This window comes from Chaetodon trifascialis, chromosome 3, assembly GCF_039877785.1.
Source record: "Chaetodon trifascialis isolate fChaTrf1 chromosome 3, fChaTrf1.hap1, whole genome shotgun sequence".
NCBI classification, from domain to species: domain Eukaryota; kingdom Metazoa; phylum Chordata; class Actinopteri; order Chaetodontiformes; family Chaetodontidae; genus Chaetodon; species Chaetodon trifascialis.
In genome coordinates, this window is record NC_092058.1 from 20635893 (window position 1) to 20663861 (window position 27969).

Consider the following 27969-nt stretch of genomic DNA (forward strand, 5'->3'; position numbering starts at 1 on the left):
TTAATGCTGAGGCAGCAGAAAAGGAGAGACAGTCACAGCACTCAGTTGTAACACAGTCTGGCACAACACTAACAAAGGAAATGAGCAAACCACACAGCAAATAACAGACTTTAATTCAACACTCTGGGCCCCACTGCTTACATCTGGGTGCCAACCTCAGTCACTTGCAAATAAATGGATTTATGAGGAATATTACGCACAAATTACTATATTTGTCTAGACAGGACATTATTGTAGCTTTACTTACATTGGCATGACCTGGTTCAATTTTCATAAATATGTTTATTGGTATATGTCAAACATTTACAGCTTCCAAATTTGCACTTAAGAGTAATTGGCATGAATCAGCAAATAAACTAAATCTTTCACAGTGTAAAACTATACATGAGCTGGACTTCCCTGCCAGATAAACTCAAATAAAGTATACTTCCTACAAAGAACAAATGTGATTTCAAGAATGTGAGAATTTGATAGTTGTAATTCCACAGTTACATGGCACATTGCATTCCACTGGGAAAATATTTCAAGGTTATGTGAGCTTTTGTTAATTTATCGTTTGTTCTCTTTATACACACAAGTACAACCCTGATTCCAAAAAATGGTGGCCATAACAAATGATAATAGTAAATAAAAACAGAATGTGTGTTCCAAAGTGGGCCACACTAGTGGCGCCCCAAAAATGTTGCATATAGATGGCATCACTGATGATTGCACAGCACCTGAGAAGTTTATTATGCAGATGCAACATGGGGAGGGGGGCTCACTTGGGGGGGTGCGGTAATTGTGTCAGGGTGGACTTAGCCCCCCTCGCCCCACCTTGGCAGCACCCCTGGCCATAATAAAATATTGAACACATATATCGTCTAACCTCTGCGATGGCTCAAAGTATGCCTCTTTGGTGAGGCATCTGGTGTCAGATGGTAGTGATGATGATGATGATGATGATGATGATGATGATGATGATGATGATGATGATGATGATGATGTTGATGTTCAGTTCCTTTTGTTTACTTTTCATGTCCTAAAAAGCTCTCACCAAATGCCTGAAGGAGTTTCCATGCTCAGCAGCATATTCAGATGTCATAGCAGGTTTTTTGCAGGGTAGGAAAATGTGTCACCTTTCCAGTTGTACTTGTCACAGCTTTAATTTCACTTCAAATAATTTGACATTTGACAGCAGAGAGCTGAGAGGCTGCTGCAGCTTGAGGTTCAGCTCTGAGAGGGTCTTGGTAATGTCCAGCATGAAATCATAAAGACACTTGCTATCACTGAGTTTCCACAAAAGGCTTTCCTTCATTGCTATGAATTATTCTGCTTTGTGCTTTATACAAGATTATTCTTTCCAGGATGCCCCTTTCATACCCAATCATGACACTACCACCTGTTACCAATGAACCTGTTTACCTGTGAAATGTTCCAAACAGGTGTTTTTGGAGCATTCCACATCTTTTCCAGTCTTTTATTGCTCCTGTCCCAACTTGTCTGAAACAAAGCATCAAATTCAGAATAAAAAAAGGATTAGCAAATTGTCACATTCTGTTTCATGTTTTATACAGCATCTCAACTTTTCGGAATCAGGGTTGTATAAGTAGTAATCTGCTTTATGACATTAACTATCATCAAAATGAAATCAGTGTTTTCAGCCCACAACAATATATGTACTCAAACCAACAAATGATTCACACAAGACTGAACTGTCAATTGTACTATATTGCATGAATTTATCTGTCCTCCAGTCTGAAACTCTGAAGTGGCAATAAGACAATGTGAGGCACCAAACAACAACAAAAGCAGAAAATCTATGTAATGATAGATTTTATTCTACAATATTTGCATTGCTGTATATTGGAATAAACAGATGACACAAACAAGCTTTGCTCCATTACTTTTTAAGAACTTCAAAAGCATCTTAATCTCTCATTATAATGGGACTAAGTGTGTCAGAGCAAACTACATTGACTAGCTCGCTACTGTAGCAATTACAGTACTGCACGAAGAATAGTAATGAGTATAATCAAGCAATCATCAAACAAAATATCTGGTTTCACCAGGTTTTCAGGTTTGTTCTGTTATGATGTACAGCCATCATCTGCCATAATGCACAACAGTAATATTTGAAATCATGTGTAGTCTTAGCAATATGGTTGGTTGAATGTTACAATGACCAAATTTGACCTTGTTTGCAGGTGAGGGATCATTTTGTCTCACCGGGGACTACCACTAGCTGACTGTGGTGCTCGCATGAAGGGAGCTAAGACCTTAGGGAGAGGGGATCAGCTCCTGCATGCAGTGGCTGATTCCTTCACACTCCTGGTGACCTGGCTGGCAGGTGGGAAGACGCAAAAAGTTGCTTCAGTGTATTAAAGCAAACTCGTGGTTGTCGCCGGTCTCTCCAGACCAACAGTGGAGTTAGCCGTGACATGAATAGCAATTCAAAGGAATACTTTAGATATTTTGAAGTCACAACATGAAAAGCACAGGTAGAACCTGTATTACTAATTATGGCAGCACTGTGCACAATAGCTGACTGTTATGGCTTACAGAGACAATTGCAATGCAATGGTGTCATCATTATGATTAGTTACAACTGTGCTGTTTATGTCATAAGTCAAAATGTCTACTGTGGAAATGTTAATTGGCCATTTCACATTGGGGAGAGAAAACCAGAAAACCAGGTATACATGTACCGGGAATCTGAACAACGTCACTTTGACACCTGTAGTGGGAATGTTGATATGATACATATGAAAAATACAAATGTAATGTATTTGTGGTTTGCAGAAACGTACAATGCCAATTAGTGACATGGAAGGATCAAACCGCAGTGGCATTGTCAAGTGTGACCTCTCAAGCCTGATCTATATTTCTCAGCAGCAGAACATGGAATGCATCTCCAACAAATGAAATGTTCTGTTTTTGGTTTTCACGACACTTCGCTGTACAAAAAACATTACAGATTTCAGCTTCAGCACAAACAAATACTACTTGAATTTCTATTGATTTCAACAGTCACATTTCACAGGCAGGTGCACGCCACAGACAGATGCAACAAGTTATTCTCTGCAACTACTTCAGTCCTTGTTTAGTGGCTCTTCCATTTGCTTTTTCATCAGCTTAATTTTTAGTGTGTAATACTCCTCTTGCAGCTTGAGGACAGCCTCTTGTCTTCTCAGCACAGACATTTCCAAATCCATTCGCTCTTGCAAGGTTGCGCAGTGTACTGACTGTGGAGAAGTCGAGCAGGGAGTATCAAGCTGTTCTGCAGAGGCAGTAAAGCCAGCAGCGCGATGACCACTAAAATCCACTGCGAGTGATTTAGGAACATTAGTAAAAGTTATTTTCTGTTTTGCTGGAGAAGCGGAGGAATCTGAATATGTAGGGAGATCGAGCTCGGTCAGTGGATGTTTGTTTGAGAATTTTTCATCTATTGTGAGGTCATATCCATCTTCATCCCCGCTGAAAACAAACAAAAAAAACAAGCTTGTCCATGAATTCATTTGACAAGAATGCATTGCAAAAATGCATTTCATCCTTTACACATAAAGGGTCAGTTCATCCAAGTTACAAAAATGTATTTTCTCACGTTGTAGATTGTCCAATTGTAACTGCAAAGGACACTAAGTGCAAGTAAGAGAGAAAACACTGAAGGCTTCTATTGTAATTGAGGTGATTAGACTTCAATTATAGCTTCTTCTTCTTTTTGCAAATAAATGCTGTGATACTGCCGCGGCACATGAAAAGAAGCCAGCTAATAAAAAAATGTATTACCTGTTTTGCTGAGTTTCCACCAACTCTGAGATTGATGAGTTTTTTCTATCCTGTTGCAGCATGTCTGAGAGGTTCATCACAGAAATCACTACTTGAGTCACAGTGCTGAACTGGTCGAGGGACAGGCCTTCTGTGAATGAAAAATCATGTTCTGTATTAATTAATGATAAATACAGAATTGAAATTCAATACAAAAAGTGACAATGTGGATTTGCTTCTCTCTTACTCTTGGGTTTTAACTCAAAGTGTATTCCTCTGCAGCGATTCGCACATATTGACCCTCAAGGTCTTGGCTTATTCCAAAAGTCTTAGACTGTCAATTTTATGACACTAATTATAAGATTACAATTATATTTTTATTGCTAACAAGCGATTTTCCTCACCTGTACCCGCTTGCCTTTTCTGTCGTTTGATCTCCTCCCGTGACTTTGCCAGCAGATTTTCCCACTTTTTATTACAGTCAGAACCTGTACGCTGAATCTGTGGAAAGGCAGAGTTGATGGCTTGGGCTATTTCCTCCCAGGCTTGCCTTTTATCCAGTATTGAAATGCCAGTGCTGCACCTCCCTCTGATTATGCCTCTCCTCTCCTGCATTAACTGAGCAAGGAGAAGACACTCCTGGTCTGTCCAGTTAGGCCGTCGCTTTCTGCTGTACATCCCTTCAATAAGTTGTAAAGGCATTTTTCTGAGAGAGAGGCACACACACATTTATTAGATGATTCATTATCTGTATGTACATTTTGTTCCCCATTGCATCCTCGTAGCACACGCATACAGTGCAGGAAATTCAGCATGAATGAACTTAAATATACTGCTACACATGATCATGCAGTTGAAAGGTAATGCCATCCAGTTAAGTCTCTTTAAAGTTAAGTTATTATATTTAAGAGATTTTTGGAATTCAAAGATTTTCACTACCTGCAACTCAATCAAGGTGAAGACTGACTTGATACCAGGTTAGACGCTTTCAGGGTGTAAATACTATGAGGATCAGTTCACGCTACGGTAAATAATTGCTGGTAAAACCTTAAGGAAAAATGTAAGGCTTTCTTCTCCGTCTCAGGGAAAATCCACAGCGTCGCAGTACTATGACGTCCTCACTTGGTGACGTGTCAGTTTGTTTACAGCGGTGCGCGCAGCAGCTGCACAGACATGGCTGTGGATATAACTTTACTTTTTAAAGCCAGTGTCAAGACAGTGAAAACCAGGAACAAGGCGATAGGAATAGGCTTCGACTCTACTAAAGATGAAATTTTCAAGAGGAGCAGACCCAAGAGTGGCTTCTCTCCGAAGGCGAAAGAAGTGGTGAGTGTTTCCTCGAGCTAACTTGAGCTAATTCCGCTAGCGCTGACACACACTGACTTTAGGTGTAGAGGCGGCTAAATACTGGGCTGTTATGGTGAAATTGTTGCTCATGCTGTATTGTAGAAGCAGCAGTAACCTTGGGAAGTGTGGACAGCAAGCTGCCTAATTCTGCATGCTCGGTGTTGCCACACTGAAACTCAGTATTTGAGTTTAGCATAGTGTGTACCAGTTGTTCATAGTTAGCAAGGCCTTTCAGCAGGGAGTAGCTATCTGTCTATCCCTATATTTATATATAATGTCTTCAGAACAGTACAAACGAAATGGGAGGTAGGAGTGATCCTCTGTCACAATATACTGTTGATTTTATGTGATGATATCGTACCCTTGCAAATAAATAGACAAACTGGTAATAGATAAACATTACCAGGCAACAGTGTCTGTCTTATGCTAATCAAGCTAATCTGATATCTGACAAATCAAAGCACTTTACCGCATTGATGCTAAGACCGCATGAATAGCCAGTGTTGCCATAAAGTAGTCATGCTTGTTGATTTCTGACATTGCCTGTAATACAACCAGGGATGTTAAAGGCATAGCTGGCTTAGTATAAAAGCTGTGGCAAAAGCTCTAACAGCTGGCAATTTTATGTGATCTCTCAGTAGATAGCATCATATTGGTCAACCCTAATGGGACTCCATCACTGCTGTATAGGTTTAGTTGGAGGGATTTGATGTGTTGACACATGAGTCAGCTGTGTTATATTTTGTTCTGATTCTTGTGACAATAGTAGCCTCCTGTTAAGATCCTGTTACATAATAGTAGAGGAGTATCATATCACATAATTCACAGTAATACCATTGGCAATGTAATATCACCATTATTCTGGTTTGTTTGACACAGTGAAGTCATACCATTATGCCCAGCATCAACAAGCATGGCTGAAGGCAAAAGCAATATTGCTACTGGCTCTACAGTAAAAGGGGAGCGACTACAGTGGTATGGAAGTGGTTTGGTTTCAAAAGATCAGATGTACAATAAATCGTGGTAATATGTAAGAACAGCAAGGAGACTGTCACAACAAAAGGGGACAAGACAACAGACTTATTTCACCACTCAGAAGCACCCAGTTTAGCACAAGGAGAACCAAAAGTCCCACGAGGAGAGCTCATCAGTATTGTCAGTTCTGAAACAAGCAGACAAACCACATTGTCTCAGCATGGCATCGGAAAGTTTTACGCCTTATTTTGTCATATCGTCAACTATCATGATGTTATTTTAGGGCCATGTCGTCCACTCTTACTGGAGAGGACAAAATAACTGCATTTATCAGAAATGCCCCAGTATTATCGTACAGGAAAATACAGCAGCATATGACATCTGTGATCTTATTCATGCCAAGAAACAATTTCACAGACATCAACCATGTGGTCTTGACTATACTTTAATAATTTTCAGAGCACTCATGCGAAACGGATACTCTGATCATATTACAGACTAACAGAGTCAGAGCTTTGTTTTCTTCCTGTGAATGTGTTTGTTATTTACAACTCTCACAAAAGAAATGACTTTCTTTTCTTTCTTACTGGTTTTCTATAAATTTGAATAAAACATTTCAGGATGCATTGTCAGTCCAACACACAAAGTAGCTTTCCACAGTCACCTACATTACAGTCTTCCTTTGTCCGTCTTTCACTGCATCATTCTTGCCAGTTAGGCTGGAACATATGTCTACTTCTACTCGTGGCTTGAGATTAAATACTGTAAAACTGTACATCTTTGGCACAGGTTCTGATTGGCACACCAGAGATTCATGCATCACACTGTGTATAGTGCTGCTCGTCTTATAGCCCTTCTCTGGACCCACTCACAAAATATGAAGGCAATGGTGTTGGTACATAGTTCGAACTAAATTGGCTGTTTCCTCGTCTGCCCTGCTCTCCTGATTTGTTGCACACCTGCTTGACAATTATATTCTAGAAAAATGTGGGCGAGTGTTATTATTTTCCAGTAGACATGAATAAATACTTTATGGACTAAAGACTGCAAAGAACAGTACAGCAGTTTAAGTCAGTCTGCTTCTGAAGAAACGTCACGTCCAAAATGTCATCTACTGTACACAGAGGAATAATATTACTGAAATAGTATAGCACTCGTAAAAATTCCACTATTTATACTTGAACCTTGGTCGGACTACAGGAATTTTCAAATCCTGTCCAATGTGGGCAGCGCAGAATAAATGACTGCTCTGCTTGAGATCTGGGAAGACAAAAGCTAAGTTGTCTGAAAAAAAAAAAAAAAAAAAATCACATTGCGCCAACTGGCCAGACTCAGAAGTTGTGAGCCCAGAATATTTTGTGCCAACTGTCAGGTCCGAGTGCCACTTCTCCCCCGACACTGACAGGCCTGGATGCTGGGCTTTGAACTGACCCAGAAAATTGCCCAATGTGGTCTAGACTTTAAGCAGCCGAAGCATTACTTATGGAAATAGAGGAGAGCGTTCTCCTCGCTTTATTTACATTGAAAAGCCCTGGCAAGTTTTCGTATAATGTCCTGAACTAATTTAAACAGACATTCATTAGCTGGGTTTCCATCAGCATATTTTCATGCACATTTTGAAGTATCGCCTGAGATCATTTAAAAAAAAAAAAAACTTCCTCAATGGAGCAAAAAAGTTTTTATGCTCCCTTTAAGTGCTTTTACCTTTTTCAAAAAAGTCAGTGCACTTAAGGGGAGATGAAAACACATTTGCTGAAGAAGCTCTGATGGTGGGAACATTAAAGTCACATGACTGTTCAGCTGTGTCTGCTCCTCGATGAGAAGGAGAAGAAGAAGAAGCAGAAGAAGAAGAAGAAGAAGCTGTTTCTGCTGTCTGTCTTCCCTCCCTTCTTCTCTTAATTTCTCTCTTGTTAATGGCAAAGGTGACTTTTTCTGTTTCTTCTTCTTCTTTGAGCTTCTTTTTCAAACAACTGGCTTTGTTTCTGGTTCAAGACCTCTACTTCTTCTACTCCGTTTATTTCAGCCATGCGTAAGGTAACCTGTACTGCCACCTTCTGATGAAATGACACTTTGCATAGCCAAGTTCACTGGGCCCAAACCAGCCAATGGAAATGTGCCTGATTCACATTTTCTTTTCTTTTCTTTTCTTTTTTTTTTTTTTCGCTTGACAGTTGAATGGAAACACGTCTTATCTTAGACAAGTGTTCAACCATAGATTGTAATCTCATTGTCGGCAAAGAAAATGTCATTTCAGTACTTCTGTTGAAAGACTTTGTTTACTGTCTCCTAATATTGATATTGGTGAAAAAAGTTATTTTGAACCTTTTGTCATGTGACACTGAGCGTAAAAACTTGCCAATTTGGAGCTTAATCAGTTCAGGAAACATCACAAAACTTCTCATATTTGATTCTTCCACTGAAGCACAGAGACATGGTCAATGATTGGCAGTAGGTGATAGATCAGTGGGAACTAAAAGGCTTTGCTCCTTGTCAAGGGTGTCACTCCTACAGCCAGAGCTGCTTGGTCTGACATGAATATCGCAAATACAAACCTCTTCAAAGGCACCTTGAAGAACCACTTTACGTTTCCCCCGGGGAGTCAGGACTTTAAGTTGTACCTGATGTGTGCAGCCTTTAGTCTGAGGCAAACGTGAGCCCAGTCGCAGCAGCTCTGCACAACCAGGTTTTTGTTATGTTCTGTTACGTTGATATTAGAAATGGTGGTTTAATAAAAGCAGTGGTGCTGATTCAAAGAAACCCAAACCTATCCTGTGGTGCCTGCCCTCTGCTCTCCTCTCCCCCACTGCCGTCTCCCTCACGCTGCAGATATAATCTCAAACCATCTCGGTGAAGCAGCTTTTGTAGAAATTGAAATTGCGAGTTTGGAATGTCCTGACTGCTTACAGTTATGTTGCGGTTTTCACCCACAACTCAACTATCCATTCTTCTCTGTGCAGACTGACATAGGCAGCATTTTTTGTTCAAGTCCCCTCTTCACATGTATGACTCCATAAACATGCTGCAATAACATTTTCTTTCAGCTCTCGAACAATTTCTTGGGGAAAGCCGATCCTCCCAAGAGCCAGTGATTAAAGGTGGAAGATCAAAACAGAGAAAATATTAAATTAGGTCCCCAGTAACAATGTTGACGGCCGGCACCTAATGCGCAGCAGATGTGGATACCCTTCAAGACATGCATAACTCTCCAAGTTCCCACTGAAGCTTCACAAAAATAGAAAGAAAACATCAAAGTTGACAAATACACAGTGGTCCTGTGAGGCTTTTTCCCCTTCAAAAAGCCTCTCATTGCAAAAGGAAATGTAGCTTCTTTCGTGGCAGTGCAAGAAAAGGCATGATTGACTAATAAGAGGGCCTGTGTTTACAGGGTGGGGTTTGGTCAGGGGAATCTTCTACCTCATAGGGGTCGGTTTGGGGCACTGTGATCTCCATTTCATTGCTCACCTCGGCTCTCTCCGCAGCATGCTGCCCTTCTCGAGTTTAAATGGAGAGGTCATTTTAAAATTGGTAAATTGTGTGTAGAAAATAGCGCTTGGCTCCCCGCTGTGAATTTAGCATCGGTCTTCCAAAATTGGCTCCTTCTCACAGTGTTTTCTTAGAAACCCTGAAAAGTGTGGCCCTCAGCCAGCACTTAAAAGTATGTTGTGCTTTTGGGGAGGGGGGCTCTTCCCTATGACAACTTTCACATTGAAATAGTGTGCGCATATATTCTCAAAACATTTAGTTTGAATTTTAGGAGTACGGTCTGGCTTACTTGATATTTTTGTTAGTGACGATCAAGTTTCGAAGCCCAAAATGGTCTTTAAACACTGTTTCATCAAAGTTATGCATTGGGCATACTCTGTACTGCACTGGCCCAAATCATGTCAGATTATGAACATGAAAGTAAAATACTTTCCCAGTGAAATACACTGGGATATGTTAAATCAGTGATGTGCAAATTTCAAAGATGGAAACCAAACTTTGTAGGGTAATTTTTATGATATTCACAGAGCTTTTGCATTTAACAGATCGTGTTCGGGAGCCACAGCAGCAGATGGAACACATCAGTGACATTCATGAGTTGCCATTAATGTCAACCATTTAGGGAATGAAGTGCACAAGCCTGGAAGTTTGCCCTTTTCTCTTGAATTTGTTTCCAGGCCTCTTGAAATAAAAGTTATCGTCAGTGAAGTAACAAAGTTAGAACATTTTTGGTAGAAGCACAATGATAACATTTAGCAACTTGAATATTGACAAAATAGCCTTTACGCAGGTCCAATGAATAGTTCTGAGAATAGAAAAGCACACTCATCAAAACACAGACTGAACTGGCACACAGGTAAAAACATGCTCACATGCAGCTGTCAAAGCCACGACTGTACTCAGTCAGTACTTGAGCCATGGGGAAGTGATTTGCAGGGATCACCCTGAGATGAACGTGCTGCTAAATGGTCTCTTTACCAGTTGGCCTAATCTCTGCACTGTTTTCCCACAAAAGCCAGGCAAATTGAATTTTGAAGCATCTGCTGTCAGGCCTGAGCACAGTCGTGATTTTGTTTCACTGCGTGCAACAACATGTTTTTGCATGATTCATGAAGATGAAAATAAAAGAGGAAAAAGTGGCGAAATGCAGATTTACAGATGTATGTCAAACTCTTAAATCACGAGACGGACACCAGATACTCTGCAGACTAAATAGTTTAAGTGGAACAAAAGTAATGTGGAGCTCGACAGCCGAGGCTCAGTTTAAACATCTGAACGTGTAGCAAATCCAAAGCAGCAGCTGTTGACGCTTTTTGAAGAATGTTGTCAGGCTCGGTCATGAGACATCCTCCGTTATTGTGATTTACATTCACTGAAATACAACTAATACACATGACAGCAGGCTGAATACTTGACCTGACACTCCAAAGTGCAGAGTCTGAACCATGAGACGACAGCAGACGTGTGCTCCTGGACACAGGAGACAGCTCTGAAAGAGACTAGTGTCCATTTAGTTCTGCATTAAGATGTGCAGTGTGACTTGGGGTATTAATCATGTGTAGTCCTTTCATTTATATTGAATGCATCAAGTGCAATTAGGTCAGATGATGTTGAAATAATAGTCAACATATTGTTTACTTCACTTGTGGTCACCATTCGTCCGCAGTAGATGAAGGACATGGTGTGAGGCAGAGGTCAAGAGAAAAGAGTGTTTTAGGGTCAGACAGAGTTACTCTCAGAGACGCAGACTCTGCAAGTCTTGTTTCCATGTTTGTACTGCAGTGAAGTATTACAGTGTTGTTTGAATTTGTCATCACAGCATTTCACAGCTGACATGTATCGTTTCCAGGCGTACACACTTTGCTTATAGTTGCTTTCTCCACTCCTCAAATAGGATAGCTTTATTCAGCTCAGTCGTATTCTATCAGGTGCTGATCGGACATTTGTTTACATGCACAATTTTCTCTGGTTTTTGTAGCAGTTGTCTTATTTTGACCTTCACTTTTTGAGACCAGATTTGAAGTTTAGAGATGACAGAAACAGAAAGACTGTTTTCCTTTTCCCTTACAGATTCAGCAATTAACCATCTCTGAAAATTGTCTTGTCACCTTCTTCTGAACTCGTGACTTAATACATTTTAAGGGCAGGGTGCCTGGACAAACACATCGGCTATCGGTGATTGGCTCAGTCCATTGTCAGGTTGGTTTTGTTGGAGAGCGATTTTTGTCATTTTGTTTTCCTACTTTAATGGTGTACCTCAAGTGAGAGACGCCGCTCAGCGACAGACTTTGTTCAGCAAGCTAAAAACAGCATGGAGAGCCTGAATATTTTCAATTCAGAAAATTGAGTCTTTATTTCAACTAAACCTGAGTGTTTTCTAATCAGTCAAGACACTGAACTACAGGGCCTGCACACGTACATGCGCGAATATATAAGAATATATAAACGGGCTGATGGTGGCCAGTTGGGCGATTTTAACTATCGCCCAACCGTAGTTGTGACCCATCCAGTTTATTTTCTTCCTTAAATGTCCTTGTCATTGTAAGATAAGTCTGTGTAAATGTATTGGATATTTTTTTTATGTGTGACAGTTTTCCCTTTTTTCCAATGTGTGATCATTTTTCAGTCTGTTCTCATTCAAATTCTGAATCAACATTTGAACTCTGTGCAGCTTGTTTTCTGTTCATTCTGTTTAAAGCTCGTATTTCTGCACAGTTGCAGATAAAGATGAGGCTCCATGAATATTATGAGTATTATACTCTTTGTAGGATTGTTTCCAGCTCATATGATCCAATTTCCACTGACTCCAGAGTGTTGTGAAGTCCAACTGTCAGAGTTTATTGAGTGCCTACATGTATTTATTTTAATGAAACTGATGGGCTTTATTCATGAAAAAAAGGTTGATTTAATAAAAAAAGACTAATTTAATCTGATGAATCACTTTATTCAAATTGAAGGGTTTTTTTAGGTTGATGACATCATAAAATATGATGACACACATTCAAAGCTTCATGCGAAAACCTTGATAATAGCTTCAAATGTAAAAGCAGTGATATTCAATACAGCCCGAATCATTTATCATCTTTGCTGTGTCCAGAGTAGCTAAAAGACAGCGGAAACTCATCCTTATGCGCGCACACACAGTTCAAATGACTTGACACAAAACAAAAACAATGTGGGTAATGATACACTGGCAACGCTGCGAGAGGCACCTTCCCAGCGTGAATGTGAGGTATGTGCAGTTTCAGATTTTAAACTTTAAAAGAGGAAGTGAGGCTTGTTATGAGGGGAGCTTTCAGGGAAAGTCACTTTCTGTGCATTGCAGTAATACAACCAGCATGCGGGTGAATCTGACTCAGTACTATTTAGATGGAAACACTGAGTAAGAGGAAGGGAGGGAACCCGTTCATTTACCTGATTAACAGACTTCAGAAAACATGTCGTGGTAACTGTTGTCGTATTACATAATCGTTCTCCTAATTGCAATACATTCTGCACAGCACGCCCTGCTTTTCTGTGTGACTGCGACTTGTCACTTGTTGTCACACACGCCCGTCAACATTGCCTCTGTTTTCATTCGTTTATGTAGCTGCAGTGTCCACAGACTTCGTGAGTGAATCGTGACAGGCCCGGGCCAATACATCTGCTTCTTATGAAATTGATTGTTGAAATGTGATTTAGTTGCCTCAAATGCAGCAGGGTAGTTTCCATTGAATTTCGTCCAAAACACAAAAACCTACAAGACCTGTCTCATCAGTGCTGTCTGTCACCTACACAGTCGGCCTCAGATTGTGATTCACAAAGAAGCCTCTTAAACACTTTCCGTTTTTTTGTAAATGGGAGAAGATGTGTAGATGTGACACAGACTTACAGCACAGTGGCACAGTTACGTTTTTCACTCTTTACAACATGCGATGGCTCCGCTGATGCATGTTTTGACCTGCATGATCAAAAATGAACAAACAGAAAGACTGTATACAAGCGCCGTTCACTGCGGCTTCCAATCTAAATGAATTATCCCGTAAAAATGAAGACACATTAATGCAACTTAAGCACATTTCAAAAAAGGTCAAAGACCCCGTTCATAAATAATCTTACAGTTTCCTTTGATGGTAGTTTTGTTTGTTTATAGAGCGGACTAAGAGCGGTCTAACTATGAATAGACACAAGAAGACAAAACTGAACCCATTAGAAAGTCAGACATAAACATGATAATAAAATCAACATGCGGCAGAGTCTTCTCCACTGAAGCATCCTCTCTGTATCAGAGCCACATTCCTAAACACAACATGGCATGGCGTCAGTATGGATCGCCCTCGGTCAGGACACACAGGGTCTTAAACCAAAGCGGGGCAGTCATCATCAAATTCTGTCAAGTTACCTGGATTTAACAAAACAAAGAGCCATCCAAGCCCTTTAGAAATCTGCTAGCTAAGCCTTTTTTCTTTTCTTCCTCATAATAATCCCCCCTGATGGTTTGTTTGGGCTCAATCTGGGGCTGCAGGGAAGTCGGGGGGGACAGAGAAAGTGAGGAGGTAAAGTGGGGGTCTTTGATGATGACGAGATTAGATGTAGCCCGGCAGACTGTCTCCTGCCTTCGCTGAGAGCTCTGCCTCACACACACCTATGGCGGTTGCACACAGGCACGCACACACACTCGCATATAGCTGCATACACACATATATGGTGAGCCACATGCACAAGGCCACCCCCTTCCTCATTGTTGAGGAATTACTTGCTCTTTAGGGTCTTAAGTTACAAGAGCAATTGATCCCTCTGACCCCCTGCAAACCCTTGAGGTTGTGCTGGGAATCTGAGCTCCAATGTATACACACAGGAGACAGCTCAACCCCCAGAGCAGCACTCTTGACACTCCCCGGCACCCCCACAACACACACACACACACCTCCATTTGTTGTCTGCTCCAGTGCTGTGGTGTTAGCACTGCCTGCTGGTCTAGAAGGTGCGTTACCATGGACAGACCTCGGCAGGCAAACACAGGGTGTATATAAATAAAAGGCTGATGCCAAGTGCTAATTGCAAGCAGAAAATATAGTTTATGGTAAAAGATAAATTAGTCATGCCATGTAAGAGGTTATATTTTCCACTTTGTGGCAGCGCAAGGATGGTCTCGAAAACTGAGAATTACTGAAACTCAAAAAAGTGCTTCCACAGTGGTTTTCTTAGCTATAAATAAACATTTTACCACCAGAGCTGGTTTTGCTTGAGATAGGGGAGTCAACGGCGAAACGAAATCACCATCATGACCACCGCCTCATCATGCCACATGTGTATAGTCCTCAAAGGCCTGGACCAATCTGTGCCCCTCTGAAGGTACAGATAAACATACTGACAGGAGTTTTACGAGGTGACGTTGGGCCAGCAATTAACAGTTTCATTATCCATTAATCTGCAGATTATTGTCTCATTCAGTTGTTTGCAGAATGTCAGCAAATAGCAATAAACGCCCTTCACAAGTTTCCAGAGCTCCAGGTGATGTCATAAAATGTCTTGTTTTCTCCAACGAACAATCCAAACCTCAAAAATATGTAGTTCACGCTCAAGGAAGAAGAGAAACAGAAGATACTCACATTTGAAAATAATCTTTTTAAAGAAATGACTTAATATCAAAATAGTTGCAGATCAGTGTTTGTGTGATTGACTAACTGATCAGTGGACTGTTTCATCTCTGTACCACATTAAATACATGACTTAACGTTAGGCTTCAGTGTATCATCTGGCAAATGAGCTACAACAAATGAAACACCAGCCAAAAGACTGTAAATGACGCACAAACTAAGATGCCACAGCTCACAACTTATCCTCAATAAAAGAAGCAAATGTGTTATATGAAAGAAGACATTATTGTTAACCAGGGCATTATAAAAAGCCGCTTATTCACCGTTTTGGAAAATGCTGCCAATCTGACAGGAGCTGCCTTCAGAGTTTCCTCATTTGCTGAGACGCTGCAACACAGACAGGGTTTTCAGGGACTTTCAACCATAAGAAAGGTTCTCTTCTCCCTTCAACCCCCTTCTAAGCTCAACTGCTCTGAACAACAATTAACTCTTGACCTCAAATAATTGTATTATTACAAGGGTCGGCTTGCCTTCGCAGCCCTTACCTGAGTCATTGCCCCACAGCAGTGCCGTACGTCACTGAATTACCTTCTAAACCAAAGACGGAGTTCTAGCCTTCTAACAAATTGCTCGGCTCTGTTTATCTTGACACCTTCTTTCTGCAGTGAAAACGAGTCATTTTTCAAATGTCAGCTCAAATAAAACACCACTCCGGGTCACCGTGGCTCGAGGAATGAATGTTTAGAGACATTATTAGACGGCTGGTGCCAGTTTACCCCTTATAGCCGAGGCAATTTGATAATTGGGGTTGTTAGAGCGAACAGGCTGAAGGCCGAAGACAGCGTATCAAAATAATCTCCCACGGTCTGGGGTCGCTGTCACAGTCAAACTCATTGTGTCATTTTTCAATCCTGAGCTTGTCTGAGCTCTGTCTTCTTCTGGATCTAACAGAGCCCGCTGTGTGCGTGTTCACACCCACTTGTACCCTGCCAGCAGAGCTCTGTGGACGGGGAAGCAATTTGGTCTTTTTTAATATTTGACCGATTACAGGAGCAAATATTGGATTGAACCAAGTTTCCTCTGGTTTCCCTGTGCACACATACACTTGGACATTTTCTCTGTGATAAATAGCAACAGATCGCAAATTTAAAGCTTATTAGAGATGGCTCTGTCAGTGCTCTGTATGCAGCCGCTCATGGTTTTATTTATGAGAGCTGTTTGACAAGGAAATTGGAGGTTTGATTCCTGTATGTTGCAGACTTGATGAATTGTCAAAAGCAAATATTGAGAGTTCACAGCGATAGACGGACATTGGTCGCCTGTCGCATCCAATAAACACAAAGTTATACATTTACTCTGGCTCTGTCTGTATGTGGTGGGGAGAAAATAGTTTCCTGGTAGGTGTCTAAAAAGTCTTTCTTAAGCTGTGTTGACATGGTTAAAGCATTTGAAGGAGCAACCGATGCATAGCGTTTAAAGAGACTCATTGCTTCTTCTCACTTTATTTTGGCAGATCACGAACATCACCAAGCTCAAAGACTTTTTGCTGCAGCACAGGAAAGATTATGTGAGCGCCGGAAGGTAAGCCTCTCCAAAACGGTCGCAGTAATCCACCACAATCAACATCAGCACCGCAAAACCCCTTCATGGCTTCAGGGGAGGCCGGAGGAGAGACGAACACTTTGATTGTGACAAAATTCAGAGAAGGTCAAGAGTCAGGGCTACCTGAAGATACCGTCAAATATGTCTTGTGTGTGTGTGTGTGTGTGTGTGTGTGTGTGTGTGTGTGTGTGTGTGTGTGTGTGTGTGTGTGTGTGTGTGTGTGTGTGTGTGTGTGTGTGTGTGTGTGTGTGTGTGTGTGTGTGTGTGTGTGTGTGTGTGTGTGCGAGCTCCAGGGCTGTGTGCTGGCACAAGGTCAGCAGCGAGTAGGGTGGTCTTTAGCGGCAGGCTCCAGTCTAATTGTCTGGAATAATTGAGCTGCAACCAAGTGAAGAACAAATCACGCCCTGGGACTAATCCAGGCCTTCCTCCCTTCAAGGCCCCCTCGGTGCTTTGTAGGTGTGGCTCTGTGGAGTAGCCTGTGTTTTGTTAGGTTTCTTGATAAAGCCTCAGGAGAACACATTAACTGAACATTAGAGATGTCAGTGGGTGGAGAGCAGCAGTTTTTAGTGGTGGGAAAATCCATCAAGGAGCCACCAGTGGTATGTGTGCAGGTCTCGTCTACCTTCACCTCGCCATTAGCCGTTCCTGTCCTCCAATTTTCTTATCAACTTCCTTATTTCGCACTTCGACTTTGCCTGACAGAATAATTAGGGACTATGGGTTAAACTGAATTCAGTTCCTGATGTTTATACAAGACGTGTAGCTGATCGTTTCAGACCAAGTACGGCTGCAGTTGAAATAAAAGCCTGGCAGTCAAATAGAAATCAGTGTGTTACAACATGTGTCTAAGACAGAGTCCTTCTCTTGGTCGTGTTAAGTTTGATAAAGGATGTCCTGTTCAACTTTGTGTTTCATCGCTGCATCTTTGTTCTTTCATGTTTGGTTTATTTAGACTGCAACTACTGATCATTTTTATTCTGAAAAATCTGTTAATCATTTTCTAATTTTGTCTATAATATGTCAGAAAATAGTGACAATTATCAATCATAATTTCCCAAATCCCAATGCAACGTCCAAAACCCAAAGATGCAAAGAAAATGTTTGGCTTGAAAAGTAACTTGAATGATTGATTATCTAAATAGTTGATGATGAATTTTTATTGTATATTCATTTCAACTTTACATGAATACTGGGACTTTTTGCAAGAATTTGTTTGATTAATCAAGCTAATTCAAAATCTCACCTAACCAATCAAAATCCAGCTTGACACCAGAGTAAATCTTAATCATCACATTGTTGTTCTGAGCTCTGGAGTGTTGTCTTGAGGCACGTCTTGTGTCCAGCAGAGGGAGACATTCAGTCTCAGCAACACACCATCACCAGATTGTCTGAGTTTCCTCTCATAGCTCAGGTGAACTGGAAACCTGGAAGCTTGAATGTATCGCTTTGTCTTTGATGGACTGGAGACGTGTGCATGAGAAGGAGAGGAGGAAGGCATCTCTCAGTTTTGTCAGTCAAATGATTTGCTTTTGATCCATGCCCAAACACTATTTAAACTCGATTGCTCTTGTGTGTTTTCCAGTCTCATCTCATCAGATCTTACCCGTATGACGGACAGTGAACGGGACCAGATTGACCAGGATGCTCAGATCTTCATGAGGACGTGTTCTGAGGCCATCAAGCAGCTACGCAGTGAAGGTGTGAACTCATGAACTCGTTTACAAATATGAACAGAGCAGTAAAATATCTTTTCAGGTGATCCTCGTTCTGTCTTGCATTATGCAGCATACATTAAAGATTCAGCTCGTCAGATTTTATTTTACAACTGTGCTAAATTTCAAATCATCAACCAGGAGCTGAGAGGAGACTGAATTTGTAGTTTTTGGCACGTATACCAAAAGCTGTGAGTTTGTCTTGAATCAGTGAATGTTTTATTGTTGTCCCTGTAGCAGAGAAGCAGGTGACATCAGCCCAGGTAAAGGAGCACAGAGGGGCAGTGCTGGACCTCATTGAAGTGTATCTGAGAGGTGAGTGTATTCAACTCATCACAGTTCAGACAGCACATGTCTAAGAGCTTGTCCTCTATGGACGATTTTGTTTCAGGACATGTACTGGCTCAGGGAGTAGTGTGAATGTATATATACTGCAGACCTAAAATCACTGAAACTATATTTTAGCCAACAGGACTGCATGCTAACATATGTGTCTTGATTATTTTTAAGGAGTGTGTAAGCTGTACTCTGAGCAGAGAGCCATCAGGGTCAAGAGGATGGTGGACAAGAAGAGGCTGTGAGTATTTGCAACAATCAGTTGGGACTGTGGAGACTTTACAAACTTGCTGCTGAGTCACATGACCCTGTGCTCTGGGGTTTCAGGTCAAGACTGGCACCAGAGCACCACAGTCGGGTGGAGAAAACACCAGAGGTGGAGCCCACGGAAGAGAAGACTGTCAAGGAGGAAAGCTCTGGTAAGACAGCGAGTCCCCAGAGACACTGGTCTCTATTTCTGCACCGGCACAAAGACTGGTACAAGAAACCATTCTGCATGTTTGTTCTTTCCTGACGTGAATGTAAGCAGGAACGCAGCCTGCATTGCATTAAAGATGAACAGGTGACTACTACCTCTATGTTGCCTTTACATTGTATAAAAGTGCTTTCCTTCGTCATTTAAATTTCCACTGCCATGAAGGCAGCAGGACCGATGTTTCTGTGTCATCTGCAGCCTCTAACATGAAAGATGCCGTGCCACAGCTCAGCTCCATTATGCCCGATGATTCATTGTGGGTGCTTTGATTAAATCACTAGCATTAACTTGGAATTCTGCAGGTTCATGTAATTGAAACCATCAGATGTGGGGAGCCATTATCACGTAGGGATGTGTTTGACATTTGCAGTAACAAATCTTAAGATATCTTCACATGAAAGTTCTCACGCTTTTCTGGCATCAGTAGCGTTGAACTTTTAATTTGAAATACATTTCTAATGGCATTATGATGTGTTACAGCTGCAGCAGTGCATCAAAAAGCAGCTTGCCTTCATTGTCATTACTGCAAGATTTTATATGTACCATGAAAACTGCTTAAAGACACCACTTCCTCAACCCTGTCATCCCTCAAGAGAAACAAAGTGAAGGTGCCAAAATAATGTCTTTTGATTGACTCTTGTCCTAATATTCAACCATAAATTGCACATATTTGCAGTAGGTGTGGCTCTGTGGATGTGGGTGTGTGTTGATGCTGTCACTGTTTCAGTCTAAAAAACACTGGCCTCCTAAGTATCTCCACAAACTCAATCAACATGAAAAGGCCTTTGGCAGCTTGTTCTTTACTGCATCTTGTCACCTTGCTACTGAACCTCTCCGACAACAATAGTATTACTGTGCTTGGAGAAGCCCCTCTTCACTCTCTTCCATTTAATGAGCCATTTTCATCAAGCACCACCGAGAGCGCACAGCCAAGGCATCAGACGAGTAATGTTTCATGATCATGATGAATCACCGCACTCACACAATTTATATTACATCTATTCTCACTCAGGGCTTCAGTACTTCAAACTCCACTGTGGGCAGACGTAAAGTGACTACAATCATCTGACTAAATCCGTCTAAGTAACCACACAGGCTTATATTTCTCCCTTCAAAGAGACAATTAACGACTTAATGAGCAATTCAGATGAACAAAGGGAAAGACGCAGTACGTTTTGGCTGTTTTTGTAGACACATGAAGACTTTTAAAGTTGTTTTTTTTCTGTCCTGCAGAGAAGAGTGTGTCCGAGGTCCCGGACAACCCCGTCAACCTGTGGGAGGAGAGTCGAGTGGAGGACGAGCTGTCTCCTGAGGAGATCCAGATGGTGTGGCACCTCAAACGCTCTTATTCACTGTTCACGTCATACATATATTATATAGATTTCTATGTTTCATGTGTGTTCAGCTATACTTGGACGATGTCTAAATGCACAGGGAGAGGAGGCTTTCAGGGAGGATTTCTGGAGGTCTAAATGAATATAACCCCAGTTCTACAAGAGTTGGGACACTGTGGAAAACATAAATTAAACATGACGATCTGCAACATGATGAATTGAAACCAGTACAAAAAAAACTTCTTGTATGTTTTCCCTCATCAACTTCAGTGATTTTTGTAAATATATGCTTATTCTTCAATTGTTGCCAGTCAGCACAGCATATCCTAACTTCTAGTTACACTGAACATCTGACCTCTGCATAAGCATGACTGATGAGGATGTTTCAGTGCTGTGTGCTTGTGTGCAGTTTGAGCAGGAGAACCAGAGGTTGGTGAGTGAGATGAACAGCCTGGTGGATGAAGTGAGGTGAGTCCCGCTCAGCACACGTCACTTTCCCTTTTTTATTAAGTCTGTTCTGCACTGTTAGCAGATGATGTCAGTGGTTTTCTTCTTGTGAATGTGTTACACACTGTCGCCCCCCCTCCAGTAACTAACTACAGCGCCCGAGTGACTCAAATACCAGTTATGTAAAGCACCAGATGTGGATTCAGACAGGATGAAAATGACCCAAGGACATAGGTGTTTGCAGATGAAATTATTACTGTGGTATGTTTGTTCCAGATGGAACAAAATGGTCCTGAGGTGAAAATTAGCAAACACCAGACCTGCCCCTGTAATGCTAATGCCATCTGGAAGGGCTTACATATGCCTGGCACACCATTTTCATGGGATATTTCATGCTTTGCTTGCCAGGCAAATCGAGGGGAAGGTGGTGGAGATCTCTCGACTGCAGGAGATCTTTGCTGAGAAAGTCCTGCAGCAGGTGAGCTGACTTCCCTTCATTTCATTCACTGGGTCATTGAAATGCACAGTATTCTGAGGACGCTCATTGTTGGCGTCACTCTCTCTGTGACAGGAAACAGAGATCGACAGCATTCATCAGCTGGTTGTTGGTGCTACGGAAAACGTCAAAGAAGGCAATGAGGACATACGAGAGGTAACGGAAACAACCCGTCCATCCATTCTGCGTGTGCTCTTCAGACGTTATGTTGTGTTTTCCTTCCGTTGATGTTAATAAGTTTCATCAGTAGAATGCCATTTTGTTTACTTCTATCAAGGCAATCAAAAACAACGCCGGCTTCCGGGTCTGGATCCTGTTCTTCCTGGTCATGTGCTCTTTCTCTCTCCTCTTCCTGGACTGGTATGACAGCTAACAAAGCTCGACGACATGGACTGTGTATGACAGGAAACCGTGTAGCTCTGGCTCATAGAGGCGATGACAACACTGAGACTGAATGTACAGTTGACCGTGCTGGACCTGTTGTTCTTCATGAAGACCCTGTGTTCAAGTGGAGACAGCAGCACTGCCGCGGAGACGAGCCTTGTGTGCAGCACTGTGTCCGCTTTAAGTGTGCGTGTGGTTAAACAGTCAGCCTCTCTCCACCTCGAAAGCAGCGATAATTTGAAGCCACTGTTCCTGTCTGACTGACTGAAAAACACAGTTTCAGATTGGATGACACTGTGCAGACTGGCATTACACTGACTTCACTGTCTCGTCTACACTACTTTGATAGATTATCATCTTGTGTCCCTCGATGACATATAAATTAAACTTCACTGTCAGATGTTGAGAATGTTTTGCTTTCCAGGCAATTATGAGCAGCAGAACAATTTATTTGATGTCTATCACAGCGTAACTGTACTGACACACCACTCAGTTTCTAGTAAAACTAAGCAGTGCTCTTAATTAAATTCTGTATCTCCTCTCTTTACTTCAGGATATCGTTTTATAGCCGTTCAGACATTTGATATTTATGTCAAGCTTTCTGATAACATCAGTAGAAAGCCACGGCCTTTCTTGGTTCGTGTCAGCTAAAGAAAGGAAGCTGCCAACAGGAGATATGATTCACACGGCCTCCTGATATTTCTGCTAATCTGTTTATTAGGATTAACCTAGAAAATCTAGCTCAAGCATTACAGCGCTCAGAATTTTTCCTTTGATCTTAACTGAGGGGAACTGGAGCTGTTAACTATTCCTTTTCTGCACTGAGGGGGTTTTAGCATCACTGTACTGGCGGGATTTACTCTGGAAGTAGTTCATGAAAATGTTCGTCACCATATATGGATTCCACTTGGACACTGGTGTGAAATGTGGGCACTTTATTTCAGTTTTCATTGAACATTTTTATGTAGCAAATGCACTTCAATGGTATTCATTACATTGTTTGAAAAAGGTACAGAATTTGTGACAGTTTAAGTTAAATGACAAATACAGAAAAAAGCAACAGGACAAGCGACTACTGTCAGATTGTTCCACTACATCAACCTAACTCTAGTATCTGTGATGGCTACCAACAGCCATCTACGGTGACATTAATCAATGCAAAGCATTGCGCAATACAGTGTCTTCACTAGCAATGCAAAAACATTCAATACAGTAGCATAAAATGTATGCTATGAAAAAGAACTGTTAAGTAAGTCTCATGTAGCCGGCAAAGAAAAGCACATGTTGATCACAAAGAGTGGAGACAATCATTAATGCTGGTTCAAAAGATTTGATGCATCAAATACTAAAAACTCCTGAAGAGCACTATGCAGAGAGCAGTATGGGCTGCGTCAAAACAACACGATTAAAACAGGTTTTCTTTTTTCCGCTGGTTAAAAGGTTTCCTCCAGGTCGAGCCTCATTTATTCACAATATCATGACAGTAAAATATTTTGACACTGATGACCTCGGTTGCAAATATACTGCAAACGTTGTCGCTCATGAGAAATTTACCACTTGCTGGACCTCGCAAAGGTCAGACATGCGCTATCGGTACTTGACATATTTGAAAAGGAAGAGGTTGAAAGCAAACTGTTTTTAGAGTCCTGCGTGCACGTGTGTTAAAACAAGCGACGCGGACACGAGATGGTTCACAGTCATTTCACAATGTGAGTACTAAAGTGAGTTCTGTTACGTGTATGTACAAAGACAGTGAGTGTGTGTCTGTTTGTATTCCTGTGGCTTTTTTTTTTCACGCTGGCCACTCTGTTTTGAAGTGTAAATAAATAATAACATGTGCTATTCAAACAAACCATGAATCCACCAAACTGTAAGGCTCGCTTTGCTGAAAACACGTTCAAGATTTCCACAGAGAGCCGACCAAACTGCATCAGCAAAGCAACAGAGAGCCACGAGGACTCTGAGGTTTGCTTGAATGGCACAACCGTATTATTTATTTTTTCCTGCAGCAGGTGAGGCCACCTCCTCGCCCCAGATTGGTTAAGCCAGTTTCTGGGCAGTCTCCGTCTCCTGCTGGGTGACCTTCTCCTCAGACATGATGGTCATCCACGGTGATACTGACCGGGTGATGGTCTGCTTGGCTATGTTGTAGTGGTTGATGAGGGTGAAGAGGCGCCCGCGGCCCCCAGGGCCCTGAGGGGGGTAGTTGCCATACATCCCGGCCGGCATGCAGCGACCTTGCTGCTCCAAAGAGAGAGGGAACAAGATGAGACAAGGTGAAGAAAACGCAGAAGGTGACGAAAGTGTGCTGTGATGGAGTGCTGAGAAACAAACTGTGGTTAGGTGACTGTGACAAAACAGAGCAAAAGATCTTAGTTAAATGAAAACGAACCAGAAAAAAGATTTAGGGAATGCTACACATGTCCAAACAGGTGGCTGTATAAATGGATTAGGCTGATACAGAAAATGAATCACGTTTTACAGCAAGACTACCTTTTACTGATCAGTGGACACCGCCGCTGCAAGTGACCGTGTCCACTGATCAGCTGATTGGACAGTTGATTGGACAATGTTTAATACTATTGTTAAGCATTTAGCTAAAATGCTAAGCTACCTGTGAGACTGGAGCAGTGACACAAGTAAGAATGAAATCAAAAGGTCAGCAAACTCAATAATAACTCAATAATGTCCGTTACACGGTAGTGTTTATGTGAAGTTTGCTAACATTTACTTGCACAATATGCCAAGTAGCCAACTAAGTAAAGCTGCACCAGCATAGTTCCTGAACCCGAGCAGACTGACCTGAGCAATGGTGAGTTTTATTGTTATTGCTTCAACTTTTCAATTGTACCGTCAGAGGAAGTTTGTGCTCTTTATCTTGTAAGTGCTTGAAGTTCTGATAACGTTTGGCAGTAGTGAAATAACTCCTGACGTTCAAATAAAAATGCTCCTTTCAAATAGAAAATCATTCGATTGCAGATCATATCTACAAACAGAAAACTATTAAACTGTTCTAAAACATATTTAAAGGGTAGATCTGAGAGGCCTGCAAATGCTTGGCCTCATTGCAACACATTGTAATAAAAGCACCGTTATGACAGTCATTCTATATGGTTTATCTGTAAGGTTTACTTATTGTATAATAAACTTAATTTATATTAACACATTTCAAAACAATGCTAAAAACACATCACAAAGAGTAGAGCATCAGTTAATCAGACATGCCACCATCCTGCAGGGTCACAGACATTGCTGCTGTTTACCGTGTAAATGAAGCTGTCGGGGCAAGGCTGCTCGTACTGGTAGACCTTGTAGACGACCAGGAACACCACACACACTAGGAAGGCCAGGGCACAGATCACCAGCAAGGTCACCTAAAGGAGACACACAACAGCTCCATCATCAGCACAAGCCTGTGTGACAGCTCTGCTCAAGGACACCTCAAGTCTGCACTGAAAGGAGACAAGATTTCATTCCTTTACGTGATTTTCTCTTGTCTGAGGCTGAGCTGAGCTGAACTGATGTAGGCAAGGCGCACCCCGAGTTATGCATCGAAATACGTGACTGTATATGACAGTAACTGGCAGCTGGCCGGGGCTACAGGACATTCTGCATATAGCAACTCGACAGGAGAATGGCTTGTGTGACCATCTGTACAGCCCAGCTCTCACCTCTCAGGGGAGTTATGTAACTGCTTCTGGTGTTTCTAGGAAGTGGGAGGGGGACAAGACAAGGTGTGGGAGAAATTGCTTCATTATTGCCCAAGATGTTGAGCCCCAAGGTGCGCGCGAGTCATTATGAATGCTATTTCGTTTGTGGAGCAGTCGGATTATTCGAAGTAAAGGCAGATATATTGTTCCATACTTCTGGGATGAAGAGTTGGATGCGGGAAACCGTGAAATCCTGCTGCAAATGTTGATTCTGTACTGACAGAATATCCTTGAGGATTTCCTGGGCTGGGAGCAGGGTGCCATGCATCCGAGCACTGTTTGTACTGTTCCCCGGTATGTTTGGCACAGCTTTGCTCAGATTGCTAACAGCATGTATCGGTATGAATGAAAGAATATTCTGTATATCAGTCAGTACGAATCCTGCATTTGCAAAGCAGACAGTGCAACAAAGCAAAGCAACAGGAGATTATGAAAGAGACTACCTGCGATGAAAAGGCTGCCTGCAGCATTTCAAAGCACCGATGTGAGGATGCGAGCTGTGTTCTCTGAGACAGTGATGTGGCTCCTTGGCTTTCAGATGTTTGAGAGTTAAAGCTGTGCTACTAAAAGAAGCCTGACACACCTCACAGGGAAGGTTTCATCTGTTGATTCTGAACATGGAGGGTAGAGTATTGCACAGGATGCAGAAAACATGTAGTTTTAGGAATTTTAAAGCATGCAGTGAAGTGTTTTATGTATGCAATTCAGTCAACCGCCTCAGATACGGAGCCAGGACTGTGTTTTGACCTTTAATTTCACATGAGCATATGTTTTAATCATTCTATATGGCATGAACAGCTGAATACATCTGCCGGCTAAGGAGGGCGTTGAGGGAGGCGGGAGAGATGCTGCCGTTTGGAGGCCATCGCCATGGCAGCAGCTGAATTAATGAGAGTTTCAGGGCGGGGTTAAGTGAATCATTGTGCTTGACGTCTCCCCGTGTAGCCCAAGAGGATGACGGGCTGCACAGGACACAGGAGATGAAGGTGGCCGGAGAGAGGAGTAGAACTTGGATTGGAGGGGGGACATTATGACGGCGGTGACAAATGTCCTGAGCTGCAGGGAGACAGCTGTCTGCTCTCCGGCATATGCGTGTGTGGGAGTGTGACAGATATTTGGGAATGGGATGATGTGTGAAACGCACAGATGATGGCAGCAACACTGTTCTTACTTTGAGCCGCTCAGATACGCCTTCAATGATGCTTATCGAGAACTCTGCGATTTTGGGAGATCGGAGCTTTCCCTTCTTGCTCTCACCATCATAGTCCGCCTTTGTCTTTACCACCACCTGGTAGAAAACACAGAGCACACATGCAGGAGAGAAGATCCGATCAGTTTGCTTCAGGAGGAAACAAGAGTTTACCAGAGCATGATGGGAAACACATAGAAACGATAGATCTGTAATGGTCACCAAAACAATTAATTTGTTCCATTTTCACCATCTTAATTGGACTAATTGGAATAATAGAAATAAAGGCCCCTCAGTGTGACTCCACATCAACAGAAAATGTCAAAAAACAAAAAAATCTTACCTTATCTGGTGGAGGAAACTGCAGCTGGCTGGCATCTAATGGTGTTATGAGGGGGATGGTGTCAAATCCGTCTTCAGAAACCACCTTCCCGTTATTTTTCTCGCTGAAATTATTCCCCAGTTTAACCATTTTCCCTGCACGAAAAAAAACACAATCCCTTATTACTCCTCACCGAGAGGCATTAACTATCATCCCCAGCTCCTGTATGCTTGCATAAATCAATCACAAGCGCTCCGTCCAATTCAACCTCTGGGATTTTTAAAGCACATGCAAACAGCAGCACAGATCAAACACAACGATGCGCACGGTGTGAGGCGCTTCGTGGGCCACGAGAAACCCTGTTAACCACAAAAGCGCAGGAGAGGACACGCAAGGCTTCGACATAATGGGACTGATGCATCACCGTGAAAAAGAGAAAGGATTCCCCGCATCCAAATACTCACCAGCTCGGCCGAGTAGCGTCCTCAAACAGCGTATTTCTCCCGATGCGGTGACTTTATTGCGCCAGCGCTGCTATCTGTTTTTTTGAGGTGTGACGCAGCCGATTTGCGGAGAGCTGGTGCACAATATGGCCAGCTGGGTTTGTGCGCCGCCTTACCTCCGAAGTGGATGCTGCTGCTGGCGTCTGGCTGCACTGCAAGTGATGTAACAGCCTCATCACATCCACCCATACTCATCTGATGACCCGGGAGTTGGAGCCCATCAGCAGCAAACATTTAGAGAAACAATGTGAATGTGCATGATGCTTTTATTGTCTGCACTAATGAGGGCAATGCTGCTGTTTTTTGTTTTATTTTGTTTTTTCGGGGG

At 42.1% G+C, this 27969-nt stretch overlaps 2 protein-coding genes and 1 long non-coding RNA gene across 3 annotated transcripts; 1 reads left to right on the forward strand and 2 right to left on the reverse strand.

The window, feature by feature from the left end:
- Positions 1–1691: 1691 nt before the first annotated feature.
- LOC139328640 (uncharacterized) lies at positions 1692–4858 on the reverse strand. The gene is made up of 4 exons (XR_011602040.1): positions 4687–4858; positions 4152–4453; positions 3769–3898; positions 1692–3456 (listed from the first exon to the last, which is right to left on the reverse strand). It is a non-coding gene; the product is annotated as an uncharacterized lncRNA (long non-coding RNA).
- Positions 4859–4862: 4 nt separating this feature from the next.
- On the forward strand, positions 4863–22981 carry stx18 (syntaxin 18). The gene is made up of 11 exons (XM_070958513.1): positions 4863–5073; positions 16645–16712; positions 18316–18431; positions 18683–18760; positions 18956–19022; positions 19109–19200; positions 20490–20581; positions 21000–21058; positions 21446–21515; positions 21609–21689; positions 21811–22981. The coding sequence occupies exons 1-11, from the start codon at positions 4921–4923 to the stop codon at positions 21904–21906; spliced, it is 972 nt and encodes a 323-aa protein (XP_070814614.1). The 5' UTR covers positions 4863–4920; the 3' UTR covers positions 21907–22981.
- On the reverse strand, positions 22838–27924 carry LOC139328639 (neuronal vesicle trafficking-associated protein 1-like). Its single transcript, XM_070958514.1, has 5 exons — positions 27603–27924; positions 27160–27293; positions 26799–26915; positions 25181–25291; positions 22838–24158 (listed from the first exon to the last, which is right to left on the reverse strand). Exons 2-5 carry the CDS (start codon positions 27286–27288, stop codon positions 23958–23960), a joined length of 558 nt encoding a protein of 185 aa, XP_070814615.1. The 5' UTR covers positions 27289–27293; positions 27603–27924; the 3' UTR covers positions 22838–23957.
- Positions 27925–27969: the final 45 nt, after the last annotated feature.